At 38.4% G+C, this 20,105-nt stretch overlaps 1 protein-coding gene across 9 annotated transcripts in view; it reads right to left on the bottom strand.

The window, feature by feature from the left end:
* Nucleotides 1–20,105, bottom strand: part of SMYD3 (SET and MYND domain containing 3) — a 409,224-nt gene that overhangs the window by 38,551 nt on the left and 350,568 nt on the right. For all 9 annotated transcript variants that reach the window (XM_065680130.1, XM_065680131.1, XM_065680134.1 and 6 more), the window contains 2 exons: nucleotides 13,082–13,169; nucleotides 9,831–10,005 (listed from right to left, as the gene is read on the bottom strand). In XM_065680130.1, coding sequence (XP_065536202.1) covers nucleotides 9,831–10,005; nucleotides 13,082–13,169 — 263 coding nt within the window. The remainder of the gene's footprint in view (nucleotides 1–9,830; nucleotides 10,006–13,081; nucleotides 13,170–20,105) is intronic.

Below are 20,105 nucleotides of genomic sequence, written 5' to 3'. Positions count from 1 at the left end.
TTTATCTTACTTCTGGCAGCCCATCAACTACCTCGTCTAAGAGCACACTGCATGGCTAGAGAAAGCTGATTTTCCTCTTAGGAAAGTGTTTGCAACTGTAACAGTATCATTTTTTTTTTTTGCCTTTCTCTCTTTTATCTTTTGTGGTGATGGGAAGAAGTGAAGAGAAAAGAAGAGAAAATCCTCACTGATTTTGGTATTTCTTTGCTTCTTGCAATTGCTCTTGGGTTTCCTACACTCTTTCCTCTCCCTTTATTGCCCATGTGTGCATTGCATTCCCCAGTTCTCCTCCAAGATTACTTTATTTTGTTTTCAATATACGTATTTTTTTAATATTCATTAGTAGAATTGCATAAATTTGAAAGGCGATTTTTTTTTCCTCTCTGATACATTTATCTTGTGCTCACTTTTGCCAGCTTACATGGCCCTTTGGGTAGCCTACTTTGTGTTTCTCAGAGCTTTTTAACTTTGCAGTGCTATAGTCTGCCTTTTGCTAGCCTTCCAGCATTAGTAATCAGTTACCATCTTTGTTCAGAGCTCTACCCACAGTCATTTGCTTTCTGATTCTTCCTTCTTACTTCTATCTTCACAATCACATAAATAAAGGCAATTCAGGCTCTTGTGTCTTGCCTGATGATGAAATGAAAAACTGAACCTGGAAAAAAGGGATCCAGTACACTCAAGGGAAGAGAAGGGCATCTAGGAGAGGTAAGGGTGGGGGAGAGAAGCAGCACTGCATCACCTGCTTAATCCATGGAACTGGATTACCTGGGGCCCAGCAGACAGTGTTTGGTGTTCTGGACTAAAGCAGATAGATTTTTCTAGTAGAAAACCAGAGTAGAGATGAAAGAAGCAGCATCTTTGGTGGCAGTCAAGGGAATACATACAGGAGGATTTTGCAGGTCAGCATATTGTCACATCACACCATCAACCCTTTCACTATAAATCGCATAGTCCAACATCTAGATGTTCTAACGGAGAAGTAAGGATGTGATTAACTGCTGACCAAATTTTTTGAAGGCCAGGAACTGTTGAATTTATAAGGTAGCTCAAATAGTCTTTGTGTAGCAGTCAAAATTTTCAGCATTTCCTTGAGTAGTCCCCTATGGCACAATTCTGGTGCTAATTATATGAGGCAGAGTGCTATCATGATGTAGCTGTGTTGTTTCTTACATCAGAATTGGATAATTCAGAACTAGTTCTGATACCTCCAAATGTTCCCTGTATAGAAGGACTGGATTTGTTGTTTTATGGCGTTCAGAAAAACTGACTAACAGACCTTGAACAGGTCAAGAGAAATATAGCTCAGAGATTTGATATGGTGGACACATATATGAACCTATTAAGCAAGGTAGCATTATGAACAAGCTTAGTAAACACAGGACCTGAAAATATAGATATTTCTGGTTTTCAGGGACATCTGAGTAATGCATTCCTAATAAGATTTTCCATTACATTTTAGCCCTTATACTCAATAACTAGTAAATTCAAGTGCTGGTGAGGTTGTAGTTTATCATCACACCAGTAACTGAGTCATCTCTAGGATTTGCTCACTGCAGTAATCTACCTTTTCCTCTCACCTGTATGTTCATTTCTGTTCATTTCCTGTCAACATCAGTCTGGGAAATTTCAGCCTTACTTCAGCATCACCTTTTTTGCTGTAGAACCTCTCTGACCTCCATTCTCTACTTTCTCTGCTGGATGGATCATCTCACTATAAATTTGGTCATTCATTGGCAAAGTTCTTGTTTGACAATACTGACTCTGCATGTCCCTCTTCAAAGCACCATCTTTCTATCACTCACTCTCCCTGGCCAATCTCATTGATTTACCCTTTAAATAAACTGTGGTCTTCAATTTCTCTGTTCTCCTTATCTGCTGCTCCTTTCTTCTTCCCTCCCTTGCAACTGTATTTTTCCTTTAAGACCCTTTTCCACTTTTTCAATGGAAAAAAAAAATATTTCTTTTCATCCTTTTCAGCCTTTATCTCTAAGGTTGCTTAGATTGTTTTCTTGTTTAAATACCACAAGTTTCCCTTTGCATCACTGTTCACATCTCCACCATTAGGAACTCTTTAACTGATTTCCTCCTTAGAAGTACTGCCAAGTTTCCACCCTCTGCCTCCTCAACTCAAATTGACAATTTATTCAAACGAAGAAGTATTTTCTGACTAAAATCACTCTTCCTAATTCTCCCCCCACAGAATGCATTGTTCCTTACAACATCTCTGCTGCTATTTTCTGCACACCCTCTTTATTTTTCTTTTTCATCAGAGATAGTATTGTAAATTTATCTTTCTTTCTTAATGATCATCCTCCCCTTTGACTCTCTCTTCACCACGACTTCTGCCTCTAAAATAGCTTTTTCAAAGTAATACCCAGTTACTGTTAAAGGAATCCAAAACTCCATGTATGCTTCATACATATCTATTTTTAACTGTTAATTGTAACCTTGATATCACTTACCAATCACATTTTAGCTCAGATTCTAACCAAACCTTTGTTTAGAATCCGTAGCCATTAACTGTCCCCTTTTCTTCTTAGCAGAATTCGCACAGATATTACGAATTCCCAAAAATCATTCTCAAAATCATTCCAGCTGAATAACTATATTGCATTTTTCTCACAGTACACAGGTCTTTGTAATACTTACCCATGCATTTATAGGTTAGTGTATGAGAGCTTTGTATTTACTTAGTACACTTTTAATACTTCTATTTTATTCATGTCTGTCCTTTAATTGGAGTGTAATAGCAAGCAGACTGATGAAAAGAGCTCAAGCAAGGGCTGCATAAGTCATCACTTTGTAAAGTGCAAGTATGCATGTACCAAAGCAAAAAAAAAAAAAAAGGATCCCTGATTACACAACAAAGATACCAACTATTACTGTTTAAGTAAAAAAACCCAACCAAACTGAAACTTTCAGCTTTCAGCTGTGATAGGAACGTAGACTAAGACTGAAATCCTTATTTTAGACAAAGTACAAAAGCCCTGAATGGTCTAACATCTTAACTGAAAGTGGGGAGAAGAAAAAAAAAAGTCTACAGATGGAGGTATCATTGACAGAGAACACAGCTCTTTCAAGAAGTGTCTTAAAACATCTTAGAAATGTGAGAGATGGACAAACCAACACTTGTAGTCATGTCAGAGAAAAATGAAACTCGGGGAAACTTGGTGATTTAGTTCACTAAAAATCACTCAGAGATCACTATCTGTAAAACTCAGATTCAAATAGCTCTGGACATTAAGTGAAAGTGAAACTAAAACTGAAATTAGAAGCTAAAATTGAAGGTAGTAAGCACCAGTATACAAACAACAGAGCTACAAAATGAACACCGTCAAAAAAATCTTGCAGCAATGAAGCTATTTAACAAAGTTTTAGCCCACCTAAGAAATGTGGTATGTACTGAATGAGGTACTGAAAATTAACACTGATGTTGCTGAACATCTACCCGTGTGATAGAGTATACTGGACAACTTAGAGACATCAAAATTATGCCTGAAAAACAGCTGGCATAACCTGGAGAGAACTGTAAGAAATTTTACCCATAGAATCATAGGATGGTTTGGGTTGGAAACGACCTTAAGATTATCTAGCCCCAGCTCCCCTGCCATGGGCAGGGATGCCTCACACTATAACATGTTACCCAAGGCTCTGGCCTTGAATACGGCCAGGGATGGAGCATTTACCACTTCTTTGGGCAACCTGTTCCAGCGCCTCACCACCCTCACAGTAAAGAACTTCTTCTATATATGCATGATGTGTGAAAATGAGGAACAAGAGCAGCACTTAGGGAAGTGTGAGATTACAGAAGTCATTGAGGATTATGCACCTCAGTGTCACTTTTGAGGACAACACCTGGTTATGATGGAAGAATACAAGAAAAACTACTAGAAAAGAACCGAAGAATGGAAGGCACTGGTACTATGCAGATGTACATAGCAAGCAAGCAGCAAAACAGAAAATCTATTTCCTATGTGTGAAATGATTGATCAGGGCATAGACAACTTAGGCACCAGACTTCAGACATAAAACATTTCCTTTTGTTTTTTGGAAAAGGCTGTCAGGATTGGAGAGATCTGGAGGGATAGAAGTAAGGAGGAATAGAAGATAGGAGTGAGCTGCTGAAGTGCTTTAAGGAATTCCTAAAGATATAAGGCCAGGGACAAGCATGCTCCCTGTTTATCTATACAACAGGTAGACTGAAGCCAGAAATTATGCAAATATTGCTACAAATAGCTGTGTTTTGGAAGAATTACCCAGAGACAATGCACTCTCCAATTTATACTGAGTTTTCCTACCCAGAGAGCCAAAAAACCCCAACAACCAACTAAAGTTTATAGTTTGCATGTTTTTGCGATTGTGCATTTTTGTCCTCTCAGATCTGCACAGGAGAACAAAGCCTTCTTTAAGTTTCTGATTAAAATAACAAATACGTAACAAAAAATTTTACTGTGAGGCCTGTGTTACCTCACAATAAAGGATATGTGAGATAAACTGGGGATAAAGTAGGAAGACAATTATTGTACAAATGATACAAATGTTCATATATATACTAATTTTTTGAAAGCTGTGCAACATGCTTAAAGCACGATACTTGACAATATACAGAGTAGAGTGCATGAAAAGGTCTGACTTGTATACTAGGAAACACATACTTAAGTGAAGATTGTTTTTTGTAGTTTACAACATATCAACAGTCTCATGAGGATTTCTAACTGCTCCATGTGTTGCTGTGGTTTATAAAGATGGCTGGCCTCCACTGATTTTTACTAACAGTGACAGCTAATTTCATATAACTAAGTAAACACAAGCAGTGAAGAGTGCTATGCTATCAATAACCTGGGAGAAAAAATGGAGAGGTGATCTTGGTGCTATCCACTGCTTATACCTGCTTTAGCAGCTTGTCACTTTCAAGCTCTCATCCTTCTACCGATTTACTTATGTGTAAGGTCCACCATGGCTGCCTGGTGCTCTTCACTGGGTTTATAGCAACAGCTCCCTGAGGTTCCAGTGAGCTGTGATGTCCCCAGCCTTGCACCTTTGTATAAACACAACCTCCTCTTTTAGCAAATGTACCTATTTCTTTCCTTTCGCAAGCCTCTGGTGTTTACTTGGCACTACTGTCTTACCACCTCTAGACAACACATCAGTGTAACCATTTATGAACCAAAAAACAATTCCTAAATTTTAATTCACACCTCTTTGTTCAGACAATGGAAAGGATAAGCCAGCAATTCAGATGTTCCCGTAAACTGTATTTTTTTTTAATCATTTACAGCTCTTTAGTAAGATTTTTTTTTTCTCTTTTCTTTCCACATATTTTGTTCTAAACATTAGAGATAAATGGCCGTGGCCATTTCCTAAAACCCCAGAAAAGCGAGCAAGGTAGATTTTATTCTTTCTGTTCTGTGTTTCATTCTTCCTTTGAATTGCTTTCTCCACCTTCATATTTTTCTCTCCCTCTCAGGTGATCCCAGAGGTAAGATTTATGTTTACTGCTGATGTTTTTATGATTAAGACATTGAACTTTGGCCACTGAATTACTACTATCTGTAGGTTCAGAAATGTGCCAGCCTCGCAGAAGTCCCCAAGGGGACCTCTCTCAAACAGGGTGCCGACTGGCGCTAAACCGAGACTTTAACCCTTAAGCACTAGCATCCCCCAGTGGTCCTATTTATCACTGCAGCTCACTTTTTTACTTTCTTTGAGTTTTCTACATACTCAGACTTTTAACCTAAAAGTAAATTCTAGTCAAGTGCCTTACAACTACCCAGTACTCAGGAATCTTCTGAATTCAGCAGAGAATTACATATATATTTTATCATAGGTAAAGATGAGGAATTTTAATTTATTTTCAGTCATTGTATATATAATGTATATATTTCAAAACACTTACCTGTAAGAGCAGAATTTTCTTGTAAAACACATTTGAAAAGGGGGGGTGGGGGAAATATGACCAAAAGAAAATAAGACCCTTTATTAGATCACTTTTTTGAAGAAGGAAAAATAGGTTCAGAGTCTCTTCCAAGGACATTAGGTTCTACAGCTGGTTTTGACTTTTTTTAACAAGATCATGACTTATTGGAAAGATCATATAGCAACTACGAGTTTTTTTTAATCTGCCTTTTGATTGAACTTCACACACTTTTAGAAACTATGGTCCATCACAGCTATTGAATTAGAATTCTAAAACAAAAATTCCTGGCTGACATTTCATTCACACAATGAAAATTCAGCCATGTTCTCACAAAATGCTCAACAAGAAGCACATCCCGGACACTGTTCTTCAACCCAGCCCTTTGCAAAACAATCTGAAATTGTGTTGACCGGGATTGTTTTCCCTGCTCCCTAGAAAACCTTTGTCACTGGGGAAAGGTGAAGTAACAGGATATTGCAAACCTTCAATGGAAGGCATAGAGAATAGGAGTAAGAAGAGCAGACAAATGATGCATGTCTAACACAAATATGGAATGCTTACACCTACCCAGCTCCCTCCCACTCCAGAAGCAGAACAGCCACATCAGCAAAGCCCTGTTTCAGTGCTGATTTAGCAGCAGGAGAACAGAGGAGGAAGGATGTGCAAGCCTGCCAGGGGAAGAGACAGAACATCACTTCTGCACAACACTTCTGTTTGGAATGAAAAGAAGGAATTTCCTTTCCTTAATGTTGGAGCCCTCCAGTAACTCCTACTGCTGCAGTATTGGAGAGGAAGGGCTGTCAATTAAAACAGCCCATCTGAAAATCAGTGGGACTTTCACATTAGCTGTAATTTCAGCAGGAGATTATGAGCAGTTGCAGAACAGAAACAAATGTGTTTGTCCTCTCTCTATCAGAATCTCACCAGACTTGATGTGACAGGCACCCAGAGAGGTGACACAGCTTTACCCAGCCCCTTCTGCTTCCTAAATCCAGAAGGCTCATCGTGTCACTTAGTTACTTCTTTTCCTCCTATTACTCAGCTGCAAAGCTCAGGACACCTAGCAGAGTTCTATAACACACTTCCATGCTTTGCCTGCAATGTAAGCACTGAACACTTGAGACAGGAAAAAAAAAACCACACCCAAACCCAAACCAAATCCCCAGAATATATGTGCCTTCTCTGCAATTTAAGGGCTAAATCCTAGGGTCCTTCCTCAGAGGTAACCTAAAAGAAGTCTGCCTTACTTGGTATCCCTGAATCCAGTCTTTCAAAAGCAACAGCCCAGACTGTGAACGCGCTGAGACTAGGCAAACCCATGTAACAGCTCTTGCTCATACTCTTGTTATTCTATGATTAAGGTTCATGAGGCTTTGAGAGGAAGTTTATTTTTGCAAGCCGCTGTGTGCTGACTATGATGTGGGGCAGTTTTCACTTAGGCAACTGGCTTAACTTTTGTTAAGGCTCTTGGACAGACAAACTTACTGTGGCACTTACAAGAAGAGCTGCATAGATACATTTGGCTTAGGCTATTCAGTGAAGGTGCGTGTTGTAGGTTTTAACAAATAATGGACAGTTATGGTTCAGCACAATAGGAGAAGACAGCTTTTCATTTTGACAGCCACCATCTATCCCTTTCTTTTGGAAGTTCTAAAAATATTTGAGAGGTCCTAAACTATGTTCCTCGTAGGTTACTATCACTATCTAAAATATAGAGGTTGGTATTCAGTATGACAAGTCAGTTTTATGTAGTTTAACCGTTTGCCTCTGCCAGTTACATGAAGTGGGTAACTGAAAAAGTCAGCAACCATCAGAATGAAAACATACATTATGATACAATGTGTCACATAGCCCTGAAAATTAATCTTGCTGCTAAAGAAATGTAAAATGCACAATAAACACATTACATGAAATTAAAGTTATTTTTTACCAAATCTCTAGAGCCTTTAAAGTTGTAACAAATACAGACTGCTAGAATTCTCAGGTGATTCCCTGTGGAGAGCTGTATGAATACTTTTTCCAGAGCTCAGGAAAGGAAAATAGATAGCTATAATCGAACTGCAGGAGCAGCCAAGCAGTAGATTGATTCAACAGGAGAAATTCAGCGCATCCCAAAAGATTTCCTAGGATTTGCTCTCCTGCTGCTTAGGGCACAATTTGCTGTAATGAAAAACTGAGGATTTTGTTTCAGATGTGTCAAACCTTGTAGTGATGACTTGAAGGTATAAAGAAAAAGTAACAATTGAAAATCTTTCTTAAATAATCCTTTTGGATAAACAGAGAACAAGGCCAAGCTCTTCCAGGTGCAAAAAAAAAGGTAAAATGTCTCATGTAAATAGCATTCCTTAAGAGATACTAATTGAATGCATAGTTGAACCCTTTCCTTCATCTCCAGGTTCCTGCATTAAACAGTTTGAAAACTACAGTACACTTCAGTAAGCAAAACAGAGAAAGCTTTATTAACTTATCTGGTAAAATTGCACTTGGTCGCAATGTGATCTCTGCTTTCAGAAATGTCTGTAGAAAAATAGTTTTTGATTGTGCAATACTGAGATAAGTTATATAAAAAAAGAGGGTTTGTTTTTGTGGTTTTTGTGGTGCTTTTTTTTTTTTATAAATTTAATAAGGGCATGTTTAAACAGGCAGACTACTCTGCTCATCTGGAGTGTGCCACACTGTAGAAGGCTAGAAGGAAGCACCTACTGCTGAAGTACTATGTAAGCCCTGTTTGAAAAGTTAAGTGGAACATGCATGACACGAATTTCACCCTGAAGAAATGTGAGAATCTGTAGGCACTCATGCCCTTCTCTATGAGAGTTGATAGTCATTATGAATAGTTAGCCGCCCTATCACAGCCTATGCAGATTTCTCACTAATTACTTCATAGTGAAAGCTCTGAAATGCTGTTTTGTTTCTTAAGTAAAGCCGAGAGTTTTATTCAGAAATGGACATCAGAAACAGATGAAATTTCTTCAGGCAAAATGTTGAATGCTGATGGCATCCTGGTTTGATTAGGGAAGACATGTAAAATCTGAGATGTTCGTATTCACAGTACTGCTAGCATACTTCTCACTTCTCAGTATCTCACTATGTACTGGAACATCACATCATGTAGAACCACAGAGAAGAAATAGATGCTCTAAAAAAAGCCTTACCAAGAATGAACATTCAGGCATGAATGACATTGTATCTGGACATTCAGCACAGGCTTATACTTAACTAAAAACTATGCGAACACAGAGCAGACCTACCCTTTCTCCACTAGATGACTAAAGCTTCATTACAGCTCCAGGCTCCAAACAATTTCAGGACCTACCACATGAAGCAGGATCAACTAGAGCATTCTTCCTTATTGATAAAAGGCCATCAGACTCAGAAACTTTCCCAGCACATAGCATAGGAACAAGTACTGACCAGGAGTGAACGGCAAGTGCTTCCCCCACTTCACGGTTCAAAATATGGATTTTTCATTTCCAGTTAAAACTTCATTTTGCAACATTTTTTTTTAATTATTATTCTTTCTGTAAACTCTGTGTCTAGAGTATACAGAGAATATGCATTATTACAGCCAGCTACCTATCCTTCAAGCTCCACATAAAACACTGATACCCTCATGGCACTGGAGTCTGAACCAGAAATCATCTGATGAGGGATGGGGCAGGATCTGAACACATGCAACAGTGAGGAGCTAATAACCAGTTATTATTACAGTTCCTATAATCATTTTACTGCTCTCAACCTGACCGTGGAATCAGAATGGGAGTTCTGCCTTATTCATTAACCTGGAAAGCAAGACAAGTTGTACAGCAAGAAATAAAACCAGTAAGAAGCATCTAGACAAAACACAACCTTTGCTTTTAATGAGAGACCCTACTCTGCCCCATTTTTGGAAACTCATTACATTTCTTACCTGTATGGTCCCAGAGTCCTGCTGCCGTAAGACAAAGCTTCTTCCCAGGATTCAAGGTTAATACAAGCATCCATGGCACAATCAAGCATTTTCAGCTGATAGATATTTGTGTCTGGAAGATGACCTGTATTGTGGCTCAAGAGCTTCTGGAATCTTGCCAGAATCTGTTCCCACTCTGTAATTAGCCATAGTTAAAGAAATATCTTTAATCAAACAAAAATACAAGTTCTAAATGTTGTTAGCAAGGAGTAAGAGCTACAGGGCATTAAGATAAATATTCTTTGTCTTTGAAACAGTTGTAAAAAGGACTGGGTTTCTGTTTGTTTGTTGTTTTTTTTTTCCCACATAAAGCTGCATGTTTCATGCATAAGAAAGGAAATGATTGCAGTTCTGAAGTCTGACTGTAGTTCACGATTAAGGACCTTGACTGTAAAGAAATTTTCACTTCCAGTGCTACAAAAAGACTTTGTGTGCTTCTAAGAGATGAAAAGTAAGCTGGGGCTTACATTCACTTTAGCTGGATATTCCTTACCACAAATCACTAATTTTCATTACATTCTACACTGCTTTGACTTCTCTGCAGACCAGATTCTTCTCTCTGACCACACCTGAGCTGAATACCAATACTCCCAGGTTTTAAATGAGCACCGGTATCTGAGACTTTATGGGAGTCCCAGAATGCAAGCACTCTAAACACCAAAAAGATACCATACACACCAATCAGTAAGAACAGATCAAATAAACACCCCATCCCCCCACCCCTCCAACATAATAGTATGAGAAGTAGTAACATTGTTTGTACCACAGCGCTTTCTATACAATCAGCCCAGGGAAGTTCAGCAGTTATCTTCACAACATTACTGAAAATACTATTCACCCCCAATCCAGCAATGGATTTAAATGTACAATGATAACCCTCTGATGAAGTAATTAGTCCTTCCTGAACATGGGAATATTTACATACTTAAATTTAAGAATGTGACCACTGTGTGGCTGGGCCAGGATTTATAGCATGGCTGTTACAAGGCTAAACTAATTATTTGTGAATTGCTCTCATGCCCTTGGATTGAAAGAACCATATAAGGGAAGGAATGTGTTATTAGAAAATTGCACCTTAACCTTTGTATCTCTGGCAAACATCCATGTATTCTTTAGAACTGATTAAGGACAGACAAACAGAAGAATGAGGGATATTATTTCAACTTCATACAATTTTTGTAGAAAGTACAAAGCACTGACATTCTTGAAAGATTACCATTTTAGCTGATGCACTGTATTAGTCTGTCTGCTTTTACTTCTCATTAGACTGCTTTGTTCACTCACTAGCTTGTAATGGCTGTTGGGCTATATTGCAGAACCTATTGGGATCAAATTTTCAGGTACCTAAGTTGCAAACTAGAAAACCCACTATCAGCTGCAACAGGACAAAAGAGAAGCTGTCTGTCCTGTATCTAGAGAAGCAGCACTCAACCAGCTATGCTACTGTTGTGTGAACTGAGATGCAGAGAAATACCCTTACATTGGGTTTTAGCATGTCAGTTTGTACCCTTAAACTGGAATTTGGGTCTGAGACAGTTTATTCATACATACAGTTTCAAGTTCTCTAACTGCAGATTTAGAATTAAAACACTCTAACATGCTATTGGTAGCTCAGATTTTGGAAGTCACTAACTTTCTCAACTGTAAGTAACTTTGGTTTAATTTGTTAAAAAAAAATTGTCTTTGCAGAAACTAAAGCCTAAATGCCTCAAACAGCAAGGAAAGTTCTCTATTTTTGGCAGGTAGACAAACATTGAGCTCCCTTTTCAGGTAGTGCTCACTACTGCATGCCAATTAGTATTTTGGTGCAATGGAAGGAAAGATGACACATTCCAAACAACCCATGTCTGAAAACAGAAGCTGAACAGACAACAAGGACGTATTTGTCAACCATTCTTGATTCATTTTACTACAATGTTTTTGATCAAAATGTTACATTAGTAATCTTAATTAAAGACACTAGCAAAATTCAGTAGCTGCAATTTCTCCTGCACTTAAATATAGGAACATTACATAGCACCAGTATTCTCACTCCATACTTTCAATATAACAATGATTGCAACTGCATGTTTCATATCTACAATTTAACTCTCAGGTTAAAACATGGGTTCTAACGTATAGCTGAATACCTGAAGATCTATTTCAGTACTGTCTGTCTCAATCCAGTGACTACAGAGGAACTTAAGACATACTAGAAACTATACGTAAATTAAAGTTAGATGAGACAAGTGTTTCCCCTTTGCTAACAAACAAATCTCTCTGGATTGGAAAGAAAAAAACCTCAGTTGTTGTGCTTTTATTATTATTATTATTTATTGTTTTTATTTTTCTTGCAATAAAAATTGTGACCACTTGTCCAGCCTGGAATATCACCATGCAAACTTGGGTTTTATGCTGCTGAAAGGGAGTACTTACAGATTTAATTCTCTCCAGCTCCAGAGAAAGACCATGTTTCTGAAAATGGTAAGGAATCTTGCTACAATAGGCCAAATTCACAGTCAGTGAAATTTCAATGAATAGACTAATATGAGAGAGGGATCAATATACTCATAGTCTTGTAGTAAAAATCTCCACTCCTGTTCATCTTTTTTTGGCTGTTGCTGTTCACTAATTTTTTTAATTGGATTTAATATCTACATGATGGCCATTAGGCTCCAGTTCTGTTTATTAGTGCAAGATCATCTCATTCAATCTGCTTAATTATAAATTATTATTATTATACGCTATTATTATGAATTATTATGATGCTGTAATATTTGCAGTGAACCTGACTGTGATTATATTCTTGTTATTTTCATTGATATGCAAAGAATGAGAACCTGGAAATGTTCATAATGTGAGTAATGGAACAAAGAATTTTACAACATTTCAGATTAAGATTTATTTCATTCAGAAGTGGATTTATATAAGTGAAGTCTGTGATGGCAGAAGTCTAAAACTGAGCCAAAATATCCCTTCTCATCCTAGATACCTACTATTCCTGCCATGAAGCAATTCCAGACCTAGTAATCAGAAAATCTATTATTATTAATACAATTATAAATATTACACATTTGAAACCTTAAATGAATTAAAAATAGATTTTAAAGTAACATAAAAATATAAACCTTTAGGAAATAAATTTCAAGAGATGAACTGCATACTAGGGGACTCTCCAGACTGTTTTCAGAACTGAATGGATGGCAGACTGTAGCATTTCACTGAAAGGATACCTTCTTTTGATTTTGGATATCTCACTTCATTTACAGCATCTTTGACTTCTTTCCATGCATTTTCTTCACCGGCCAATTTCTCAGCATCCTGATTAATTGAAACAAAAGCATTTGATGAGAAAAACAGTTAACTGAGAATACGCAGTAATGATAAAAAACAGGGTAAAAAGGTTGACTGACAAAAGCTACTTGTGGGGATTCTATCACTGTTTTTTTGCAAATACACACACACACACAAAACAACTTAAAAAATTTCACCTGGCATTCATACTTAGCCAATGTTTGTATGTAAACAAGATGATATAAAGAAAAATTGATGCAAACTTGGAAACATTTACTATAATAACCAGATATTAGGTTTGCAACAAGAATTATGATGAAACAGAAAAAAGTAATAGTATGTGATTTTTGCCATCAAAATACATTTAGCAGATCAAATTTTCTCAAAGACCTACTAGCTGATACCTCACAAATCCTCAGCCACACCATAGAAAGGGTTTAGCAAATTATTTTGATTAACCATGTGCTGAGTATCGAGACTTTACAGTGTGGGGCTGCCTTCCTCCATTACAGTTATAAGCATGAGCTTACAGGAGAAGTATACTACTCAAAAAATATTAATGAAAAAAAAAAAGCTGAATTGCAGCTTAGTTTTATAATGTATTGCTATTTCTTTCCTATTCCATCAGATTCTAGAAACAGATATATTTTCCCATTGCTTTGTCATAAAAAAGGCAAAAATTATTAATGGCTACAACAGTAAGAGGAAGTTTCCCTTTTCAGCTCTCTAGCAGTGACTAACTACACCTTAGTCAACCACTTGGAACAAATTTCTTGAAGCACCTGTAGACATGGTTAAGTATCTTGAGGGTTTTCCAAAAGCATCTTAGATATTCATTTGCCATCTCTATAAGCCCTTAAATATCTTTAAAAATCTGGCCTATGGATCTGGCCTGCATTGAACAGTGCAGTTCATTATCTCTCCTTATAAAAGGCCCTGCTACTCACAAAAGAGTTTTGTAAATGCAAATTCTTGCAGGAATATTTTTAACAGAGCTCTAAAAAATTAGCCTTCAGCAGGGGTGGAAGCCTGGAGATGAACAGAAGGTGTGTGAAAATCTAACCAAGCGCTTCATAATTAATAGATGCTCACTGGGCATCACAGAAGTATCTCTTAAAAAGCCTGTAATCTGTATCTGTCTAGAACTGCATAGTTTTCTTATTCTACTCCTCCTTGTTTACCATAAATTCAGAACAGAAAATATTTACAGTGAGAATCAGCACTCACTTTCACATTTAATTTGCAGTTTTGTCTTTCCATCTGCTCCATGAAAGCAGACCTCTGTGTATTCCTGGAATGACTAAACAAAGATTAAATCAAGATTGGTCTCAGCAGCCCCACCATTATACAAGGGCCTTACAAGGGGGGCAGCCTGACCCCACTGCATTTTTCTCATGTTCTTCCCCTACAATCAGTTCTCTGATCAAAAAGATTACGCTGAAATAATTTTGTACATAGCTGAATTTGCCACCAGAAGGAATGAGGTAAACGTTAGAGCAAACAAGCTCTGCACAGTTAATGTACATACCCAGCCCTCTTACAGCTTTGTGATAGACTTACAATGAATCTTAGCTTCAATGTAACCACTACCAGGTTTTAGGGGACTACATCAATTTCTGAACTCAACTGCTGACCTGTACAAACTTGTCTCTAAAACATCTTTGTAGATCAAGCACTACTCACTGATTGATCTAAAAAATAAGTCTAACCTGTAAGACACTAATAATGATGTCTGTAAAACTTCAGGTTTAATGAGCTACTGAAAAAGAAAAATTCTTTTAAGCTATCTTTTCCCACTGGCCCAAGTATAATATTCAGTTTTTCTGTAACATGTTGTAAGCCTTGCAACTAAAACCTCAGAAATATGGGAACTAGGACAGATGTATAAATGAAAGAAAAAAAAAAAAAACCCACACGACTATACACCAAGTTACAGACCAATGACTTAGGTCAATGCATCATTAGGGCTCACTCTGAGCACAGTGGGACTGATGGATGAATCAGGTTAAAGTGTTCATTGACATGGGATTAATCTTTCTGGTGCTGTTTTTTTCAGTTGCTTTCCATTGTTTTCTAGCATTTCATTAAGAACACAAAGTGCAAGATTGGGGTCTCCTCTAACATTTACACTAGAGCATAGGGTTAAGTCAACACTGGATTCATACCCAGGTAGAGAATGGGGAGTGTTTGTTGGACCAATAACCTCCCAGCCCTCTCTGGATTCATGGTCTTTGTCCCTTTAATAAGATACTTTAGGATGGATGGAGCTGGGCAGGATGCCCAGCTCTGGGAAGGATTTAAGTCACAGGTTTCAATGAGATGTTTTCTGTGTTCTCAAGATTAAGCATTTGAGGGATTGGCTGACATAAGGACAAGCAAAGACCTGTCTAGCTGGGCCTTTTAGACTTCCACTGTTCAACAGATTTTCATACACCAAACAAATCCTGTTCTTTCCTAACCATTCTAGTTCAAGGCATGGAGGCTGCTTCCAAACAGGCAGCCAACCAGGAGGGCTTGTCACAGAGAACAATTCTGCCTTCCAGCCTAATAAGCTTTTTTCACGAAAGTTGTTCCTCTCTCTTGGACAATGCCTTGAAAGTCATGGCCATGTGATATAACTAAGTCAGCTAAGAATACAAAGATGCCTTGGAGTTGGAATTATGGAAATAATTGAAGTGATTAATACTTGTGCCAAACTGTTTAATTCAATCTAATGGCATAGCAGTAACAGCTATTGGAGATTTAGCTTTCCACAGAGCAACCCCCATTCAAAGCAGATCTTTTCAGAACATGTTCCCAGTCAAACCTCCAGGTGTGCAGAGCTGCCAAAAATAAAGGAAAACAGGCTTTTTTTCATCTGTAGAAAAGGAAAACCCTAGCTGAAGAAAAGGAAGAGGCTTTTTAAAAATAAGGAATAGTAACTCGTGCCTAATTATTTTTCCTATTTCTAACATTGACACTAAATATAAAGCTTGTTTAGAACAACAAAACATTTCTGTCTTGGTGTAAAAAAATAATTAGACTAGATAATCTAGTCATAAAAACGTATGACAACCTTGTGATGGCTGAAACTGGCATGCTTTACAATTCAGCTTTCACACATAGAGGCGTGCTGGAGAAAACTGACAGTAGAAGTGTCGAAGGCTCATGGGGAAAGCAGAAAAGACAGCTGCAACACACACTTTTTCATAGCAAGAACACAACCTTGCAATACTTTTAATAACACAGGTAAAATCCATTGGAGGCAGAAGCATTACTGGATGCGATAGCTGAACCCACAATCTGGAGCACAAGGATAAACAAAATGGATCCTGTGACTTATTTTGAGCAACTATTTCAGACAGAAGATGGTTCCAACATCTGATTTCCTCTTATTCCAAGCATGTGCAGGGGAAACCTATTCATAAAAATGTGAGTTAAGATGCAATAGCAACATTTCAATCCCATCACTCCATTCTGCCAATAACATGGCAGGTGCTGCTACAGTTTTCTTGATTAAAAATACCTGGGGATTTGTCATCTTAATACTGAAACTTTCTGTAATTTTCCATGGACTAACTACCCCTGATTGCTTAGACCTTTGCTTCTAATCCTTTAGATGGAACAATTTGCAGTTATATTTGGCTCTTATAGTAAAACAAGCTATAAGCTAAACTTTCACACCCGACACCTCTCAAACTAAGGGCACTGTGGACCTTCCCATCTTCTTGAGTTTACTTAGGAAACATAAAACATGAAGGCTCACCTCCATAATTCAGCTAGACAAAATTCTACCCTTGAGATCTATATGGCTCTTCAAAACAGGCAAATGCAAACTATTCTGTAAAGCAAAATTTTCCTGCCATAAAGAACCATCTTTCCTCCCCAAAATTTAAAGTAATTTTGATGTAAAATTATTCAAGAACAAGATTAATTTTAAAAAATATTTGTTTGAACATCATAATTTCTATAGCTTGTAGATCAGAACAAAAATAGCTAGTTTCCTTCTTTCAGAATACCTCAAGTTTTTACATCCAATGATTCATTCCCCAAACTCCTAAATTTTCAGATACTCATTGCAATCTATGTTTCAGAAGCCTGGGAACAGACATGATAAGCTCTGCCCAATGTATTCTGTAAACGCTCATAAAAATAGTCTGAGGTACACAACACATCACTAAATGTCAATATTTGCTTTAAATATTACATAATTTTCTACAGTTTAGGTTCCACAAATGACACTTCTAAAAATGAAGTTATAACCACCTATAACAAAGCTGTAACAAAAGAGAGAAATGAGAAAAAGAGAGGGTATCTGATGAAGATTATAATCTGTCTGCACAGTGATCAAATGTAAAATATTCTGTGGTTTGGGCTTTAAGTGAAAGGAAGGTTTATTATAAAAGCATCATTTCCTGAAACAATTACAGACATCAGCCCTCATAGAAATAAGCATTTGAAAATATTCACCTATTCCATTTTCTCCTATGCCTTTGCTCCTACACTGTTTGCAGGAGTTAATTATCTCCCTATCTCTTCTGCCGTTCTAGTGCCCTGAACATACCTTGTCCTTAACTGAACTCTCCATAGAAAGGAGTAAAATCGTCAAAGTACAGATACACATTTCTCTTTCTTTCCTGTTGCTTTACACCAGTTCTCTTTCCCTGGCTAATATTCTGTTTCTTATACTTCCTAAAAGTGATCACTACCTACTCATTTCAAGTGCCACTGCTTTTATATGCAATGTTAGCATTTGCTGTTCTTTGCTATCCCAACATTTGAAAGCCTAAATGTTAAAACATTCTTACACGGACAGCATGTTCTCTGAAAGAAGATAACCCTCTTGTCAGAACAAGCACATGCCAACCAGTCAGTGTCATTGCCTCGTCTGCCCAAATGCACTACCACAGCCCCAACACCGCTCATCTGTAATACACTGCACCTCCGAAAATCTGAACACTGAGAAGGTTGATTAAGGGCTAGTCCTCCTTTCATACTTAGGCTACGGAATGGAAATAGGACATGGATTTTCTGTCCTCTCTACAAAGTTAATATTTCTCCTTCTCACACATGGAGGTAGAAAAACAAGCCAGGTATTTGCCAAGGAGAAGAGCTGTGAAGCACTCCCCATCTCCTTCCACAGAAGGGAGAAATTGGGTCAGGAAATTCTGAACAATAAGAAACTCCTACACCCCTTTTTCTCCTTTCCAGCCTTCCTCCTACAAGAAAGTCAAAAAGAAACTTCATTATGTGCCTATTACCAGTGTTATGGTATCCAGTCAGTCCCACATAGGCAGAAGGGAGTGAAGCCTTGTGGGGAGTATTGGAGAGAGTAAAAAACAAGAGAACATTTTCCAGCATTTATTAGCTTCTCTTCTAAATACATAAATAGAATACAAAAGCATAATGTAAGCATGAGCAACTGTCAGTTTTACAATGGTAAAAGCCTATAAATCATAGTTCAAACAGAAATTAGGGGGTTAACATGAAATATTATTGGGCATGGTATTTTTGCAAGACAGAAAAACCATGCTAAAGAATCATATTAGCTATAGAATCATAGAATAGTTAGGGTTGGAAAGGACCTCAAGATCATCTAGTTCCAACCCCCCTGCCATGGGCAGGGACATCTCACACTAAACCATCCCACACAAGGCTTCATCCAACCTGGCCTTGAACACCACCAGGGATGGAGCACTCACAACCTCCCTGGGCAACCCATTCCAGTGTCTCACCACCCTAACAGGAATGAATTTCCTCCTTATATCCAATCTAAACTTCCCCTGTTTAAGTTTGAACCTGTTACCCCTTGTCCTGTCACTACAGTCCCTGATGAAGAGTCCCTCCCCAGCATCCCTATAGGCCCCCTTCAGGTACTGGAAGGCTGCTATGAGGTCTCCACGCAGCCTTCTCTTCTCCAGGCTGAACAGCCCCAACTTCCTCAGCCTGTCTTCATACGGGAGGTGCTCCAGTCCCCTGAGCATCCTCGTGGCCCTCCTCTGGACTTGTTCCAGCAGTTCCATGTCCTTTTTATGTTGAGGACACCAGAACTGCACACAATACTCCAGGTGAGGTCTCACAAGAGCAGAGTAGAGGGGCAGGATCACTTCCTTCGACCTGTTGGTCACACTCCTTTTGATGCAGCCCAGGATATGGTTGCCTTTCTGGGCTGCGAGCGCACACTGAAGCCGGCTCATGTTCATTTTCTCATCGACCAGCACCCCCAAGTCCTTCTCTGCAGGGCCGCTCTGAATCTCTTTGCCCAATCTGTAGCTGTGCCTGGGATTGCTCCAACCCAGGTGTAGGACCTTGCACTTGGCATGGTTGAACTTCATAAGGTTGGCATCAGCCCACCTCACAAGCTTGTCAAGGTCCCTCTGGATGGCATCCCTTCCCTCCAGCATATCAACTGGACCACACAGCTTGGTGTCATCGGCAAACTTGCTGAGGGCGCACTCAATCCCACTGTCCATGTCAGCGACGAAGATGTTAAACAAGACCGGTCCCAACACCAATCCCTGAGGGACACCACTCGTTACCAGTCTCCAGCCGGACATCGAGCCATTGACCACAACTCTTTGTGTGCGGCCATCCAGCCAATTCTTTATCCACTGAGTGGTCCATCCATCAAATTGATATCTCTCCAATTTAGAGAGAAGGATGTGGTGTGGGACAGTGTCAAACACTTTGCACAAGTCCGGGTAGATCCTTCTGGACACAAAATATATGACTATATAACGATAATCCTGTAAGACAGCAGCATATAATTCTGTTTGTGTTCTCTTTCTGCAGAAGCTTTAAAAATATCTTTACAAAGCAAGTTTTCTGGACTGTAATATTTTAATACTTTAAAAGCTGCAGATATCTCAAATAGCTGAACATTTCATATACATTGCTGACTATGGCTTAAGATTTGCTTAATTTGTCTAATTTAAGTGGCAACAACAGATGTACATCTGACAGGACGATTCTACCAACTTGACG

The sequence above is a fragment of the Lathamus discolor genome, chromosome 5 (assembly GCF_037157495.1).
Source record: "Lathamus discolor isolate bLatDis1 chromosome 5, bLatDis1.hap1, whole genome shotgun sequence".
In the NCBI taxonomy this organism is placed as follows: domain Eukaryota; kingdom Metazoa; phylum Chordata; class Aves; order Psittaciformes; family Psittacidae; genus Lathamus; species Lathamus discolor.
The sequence above is the reverse complement of the archived record's forward strand: the minus strand, read 5'-3'. Positions and strand labels throughout refer to the sequence as shown.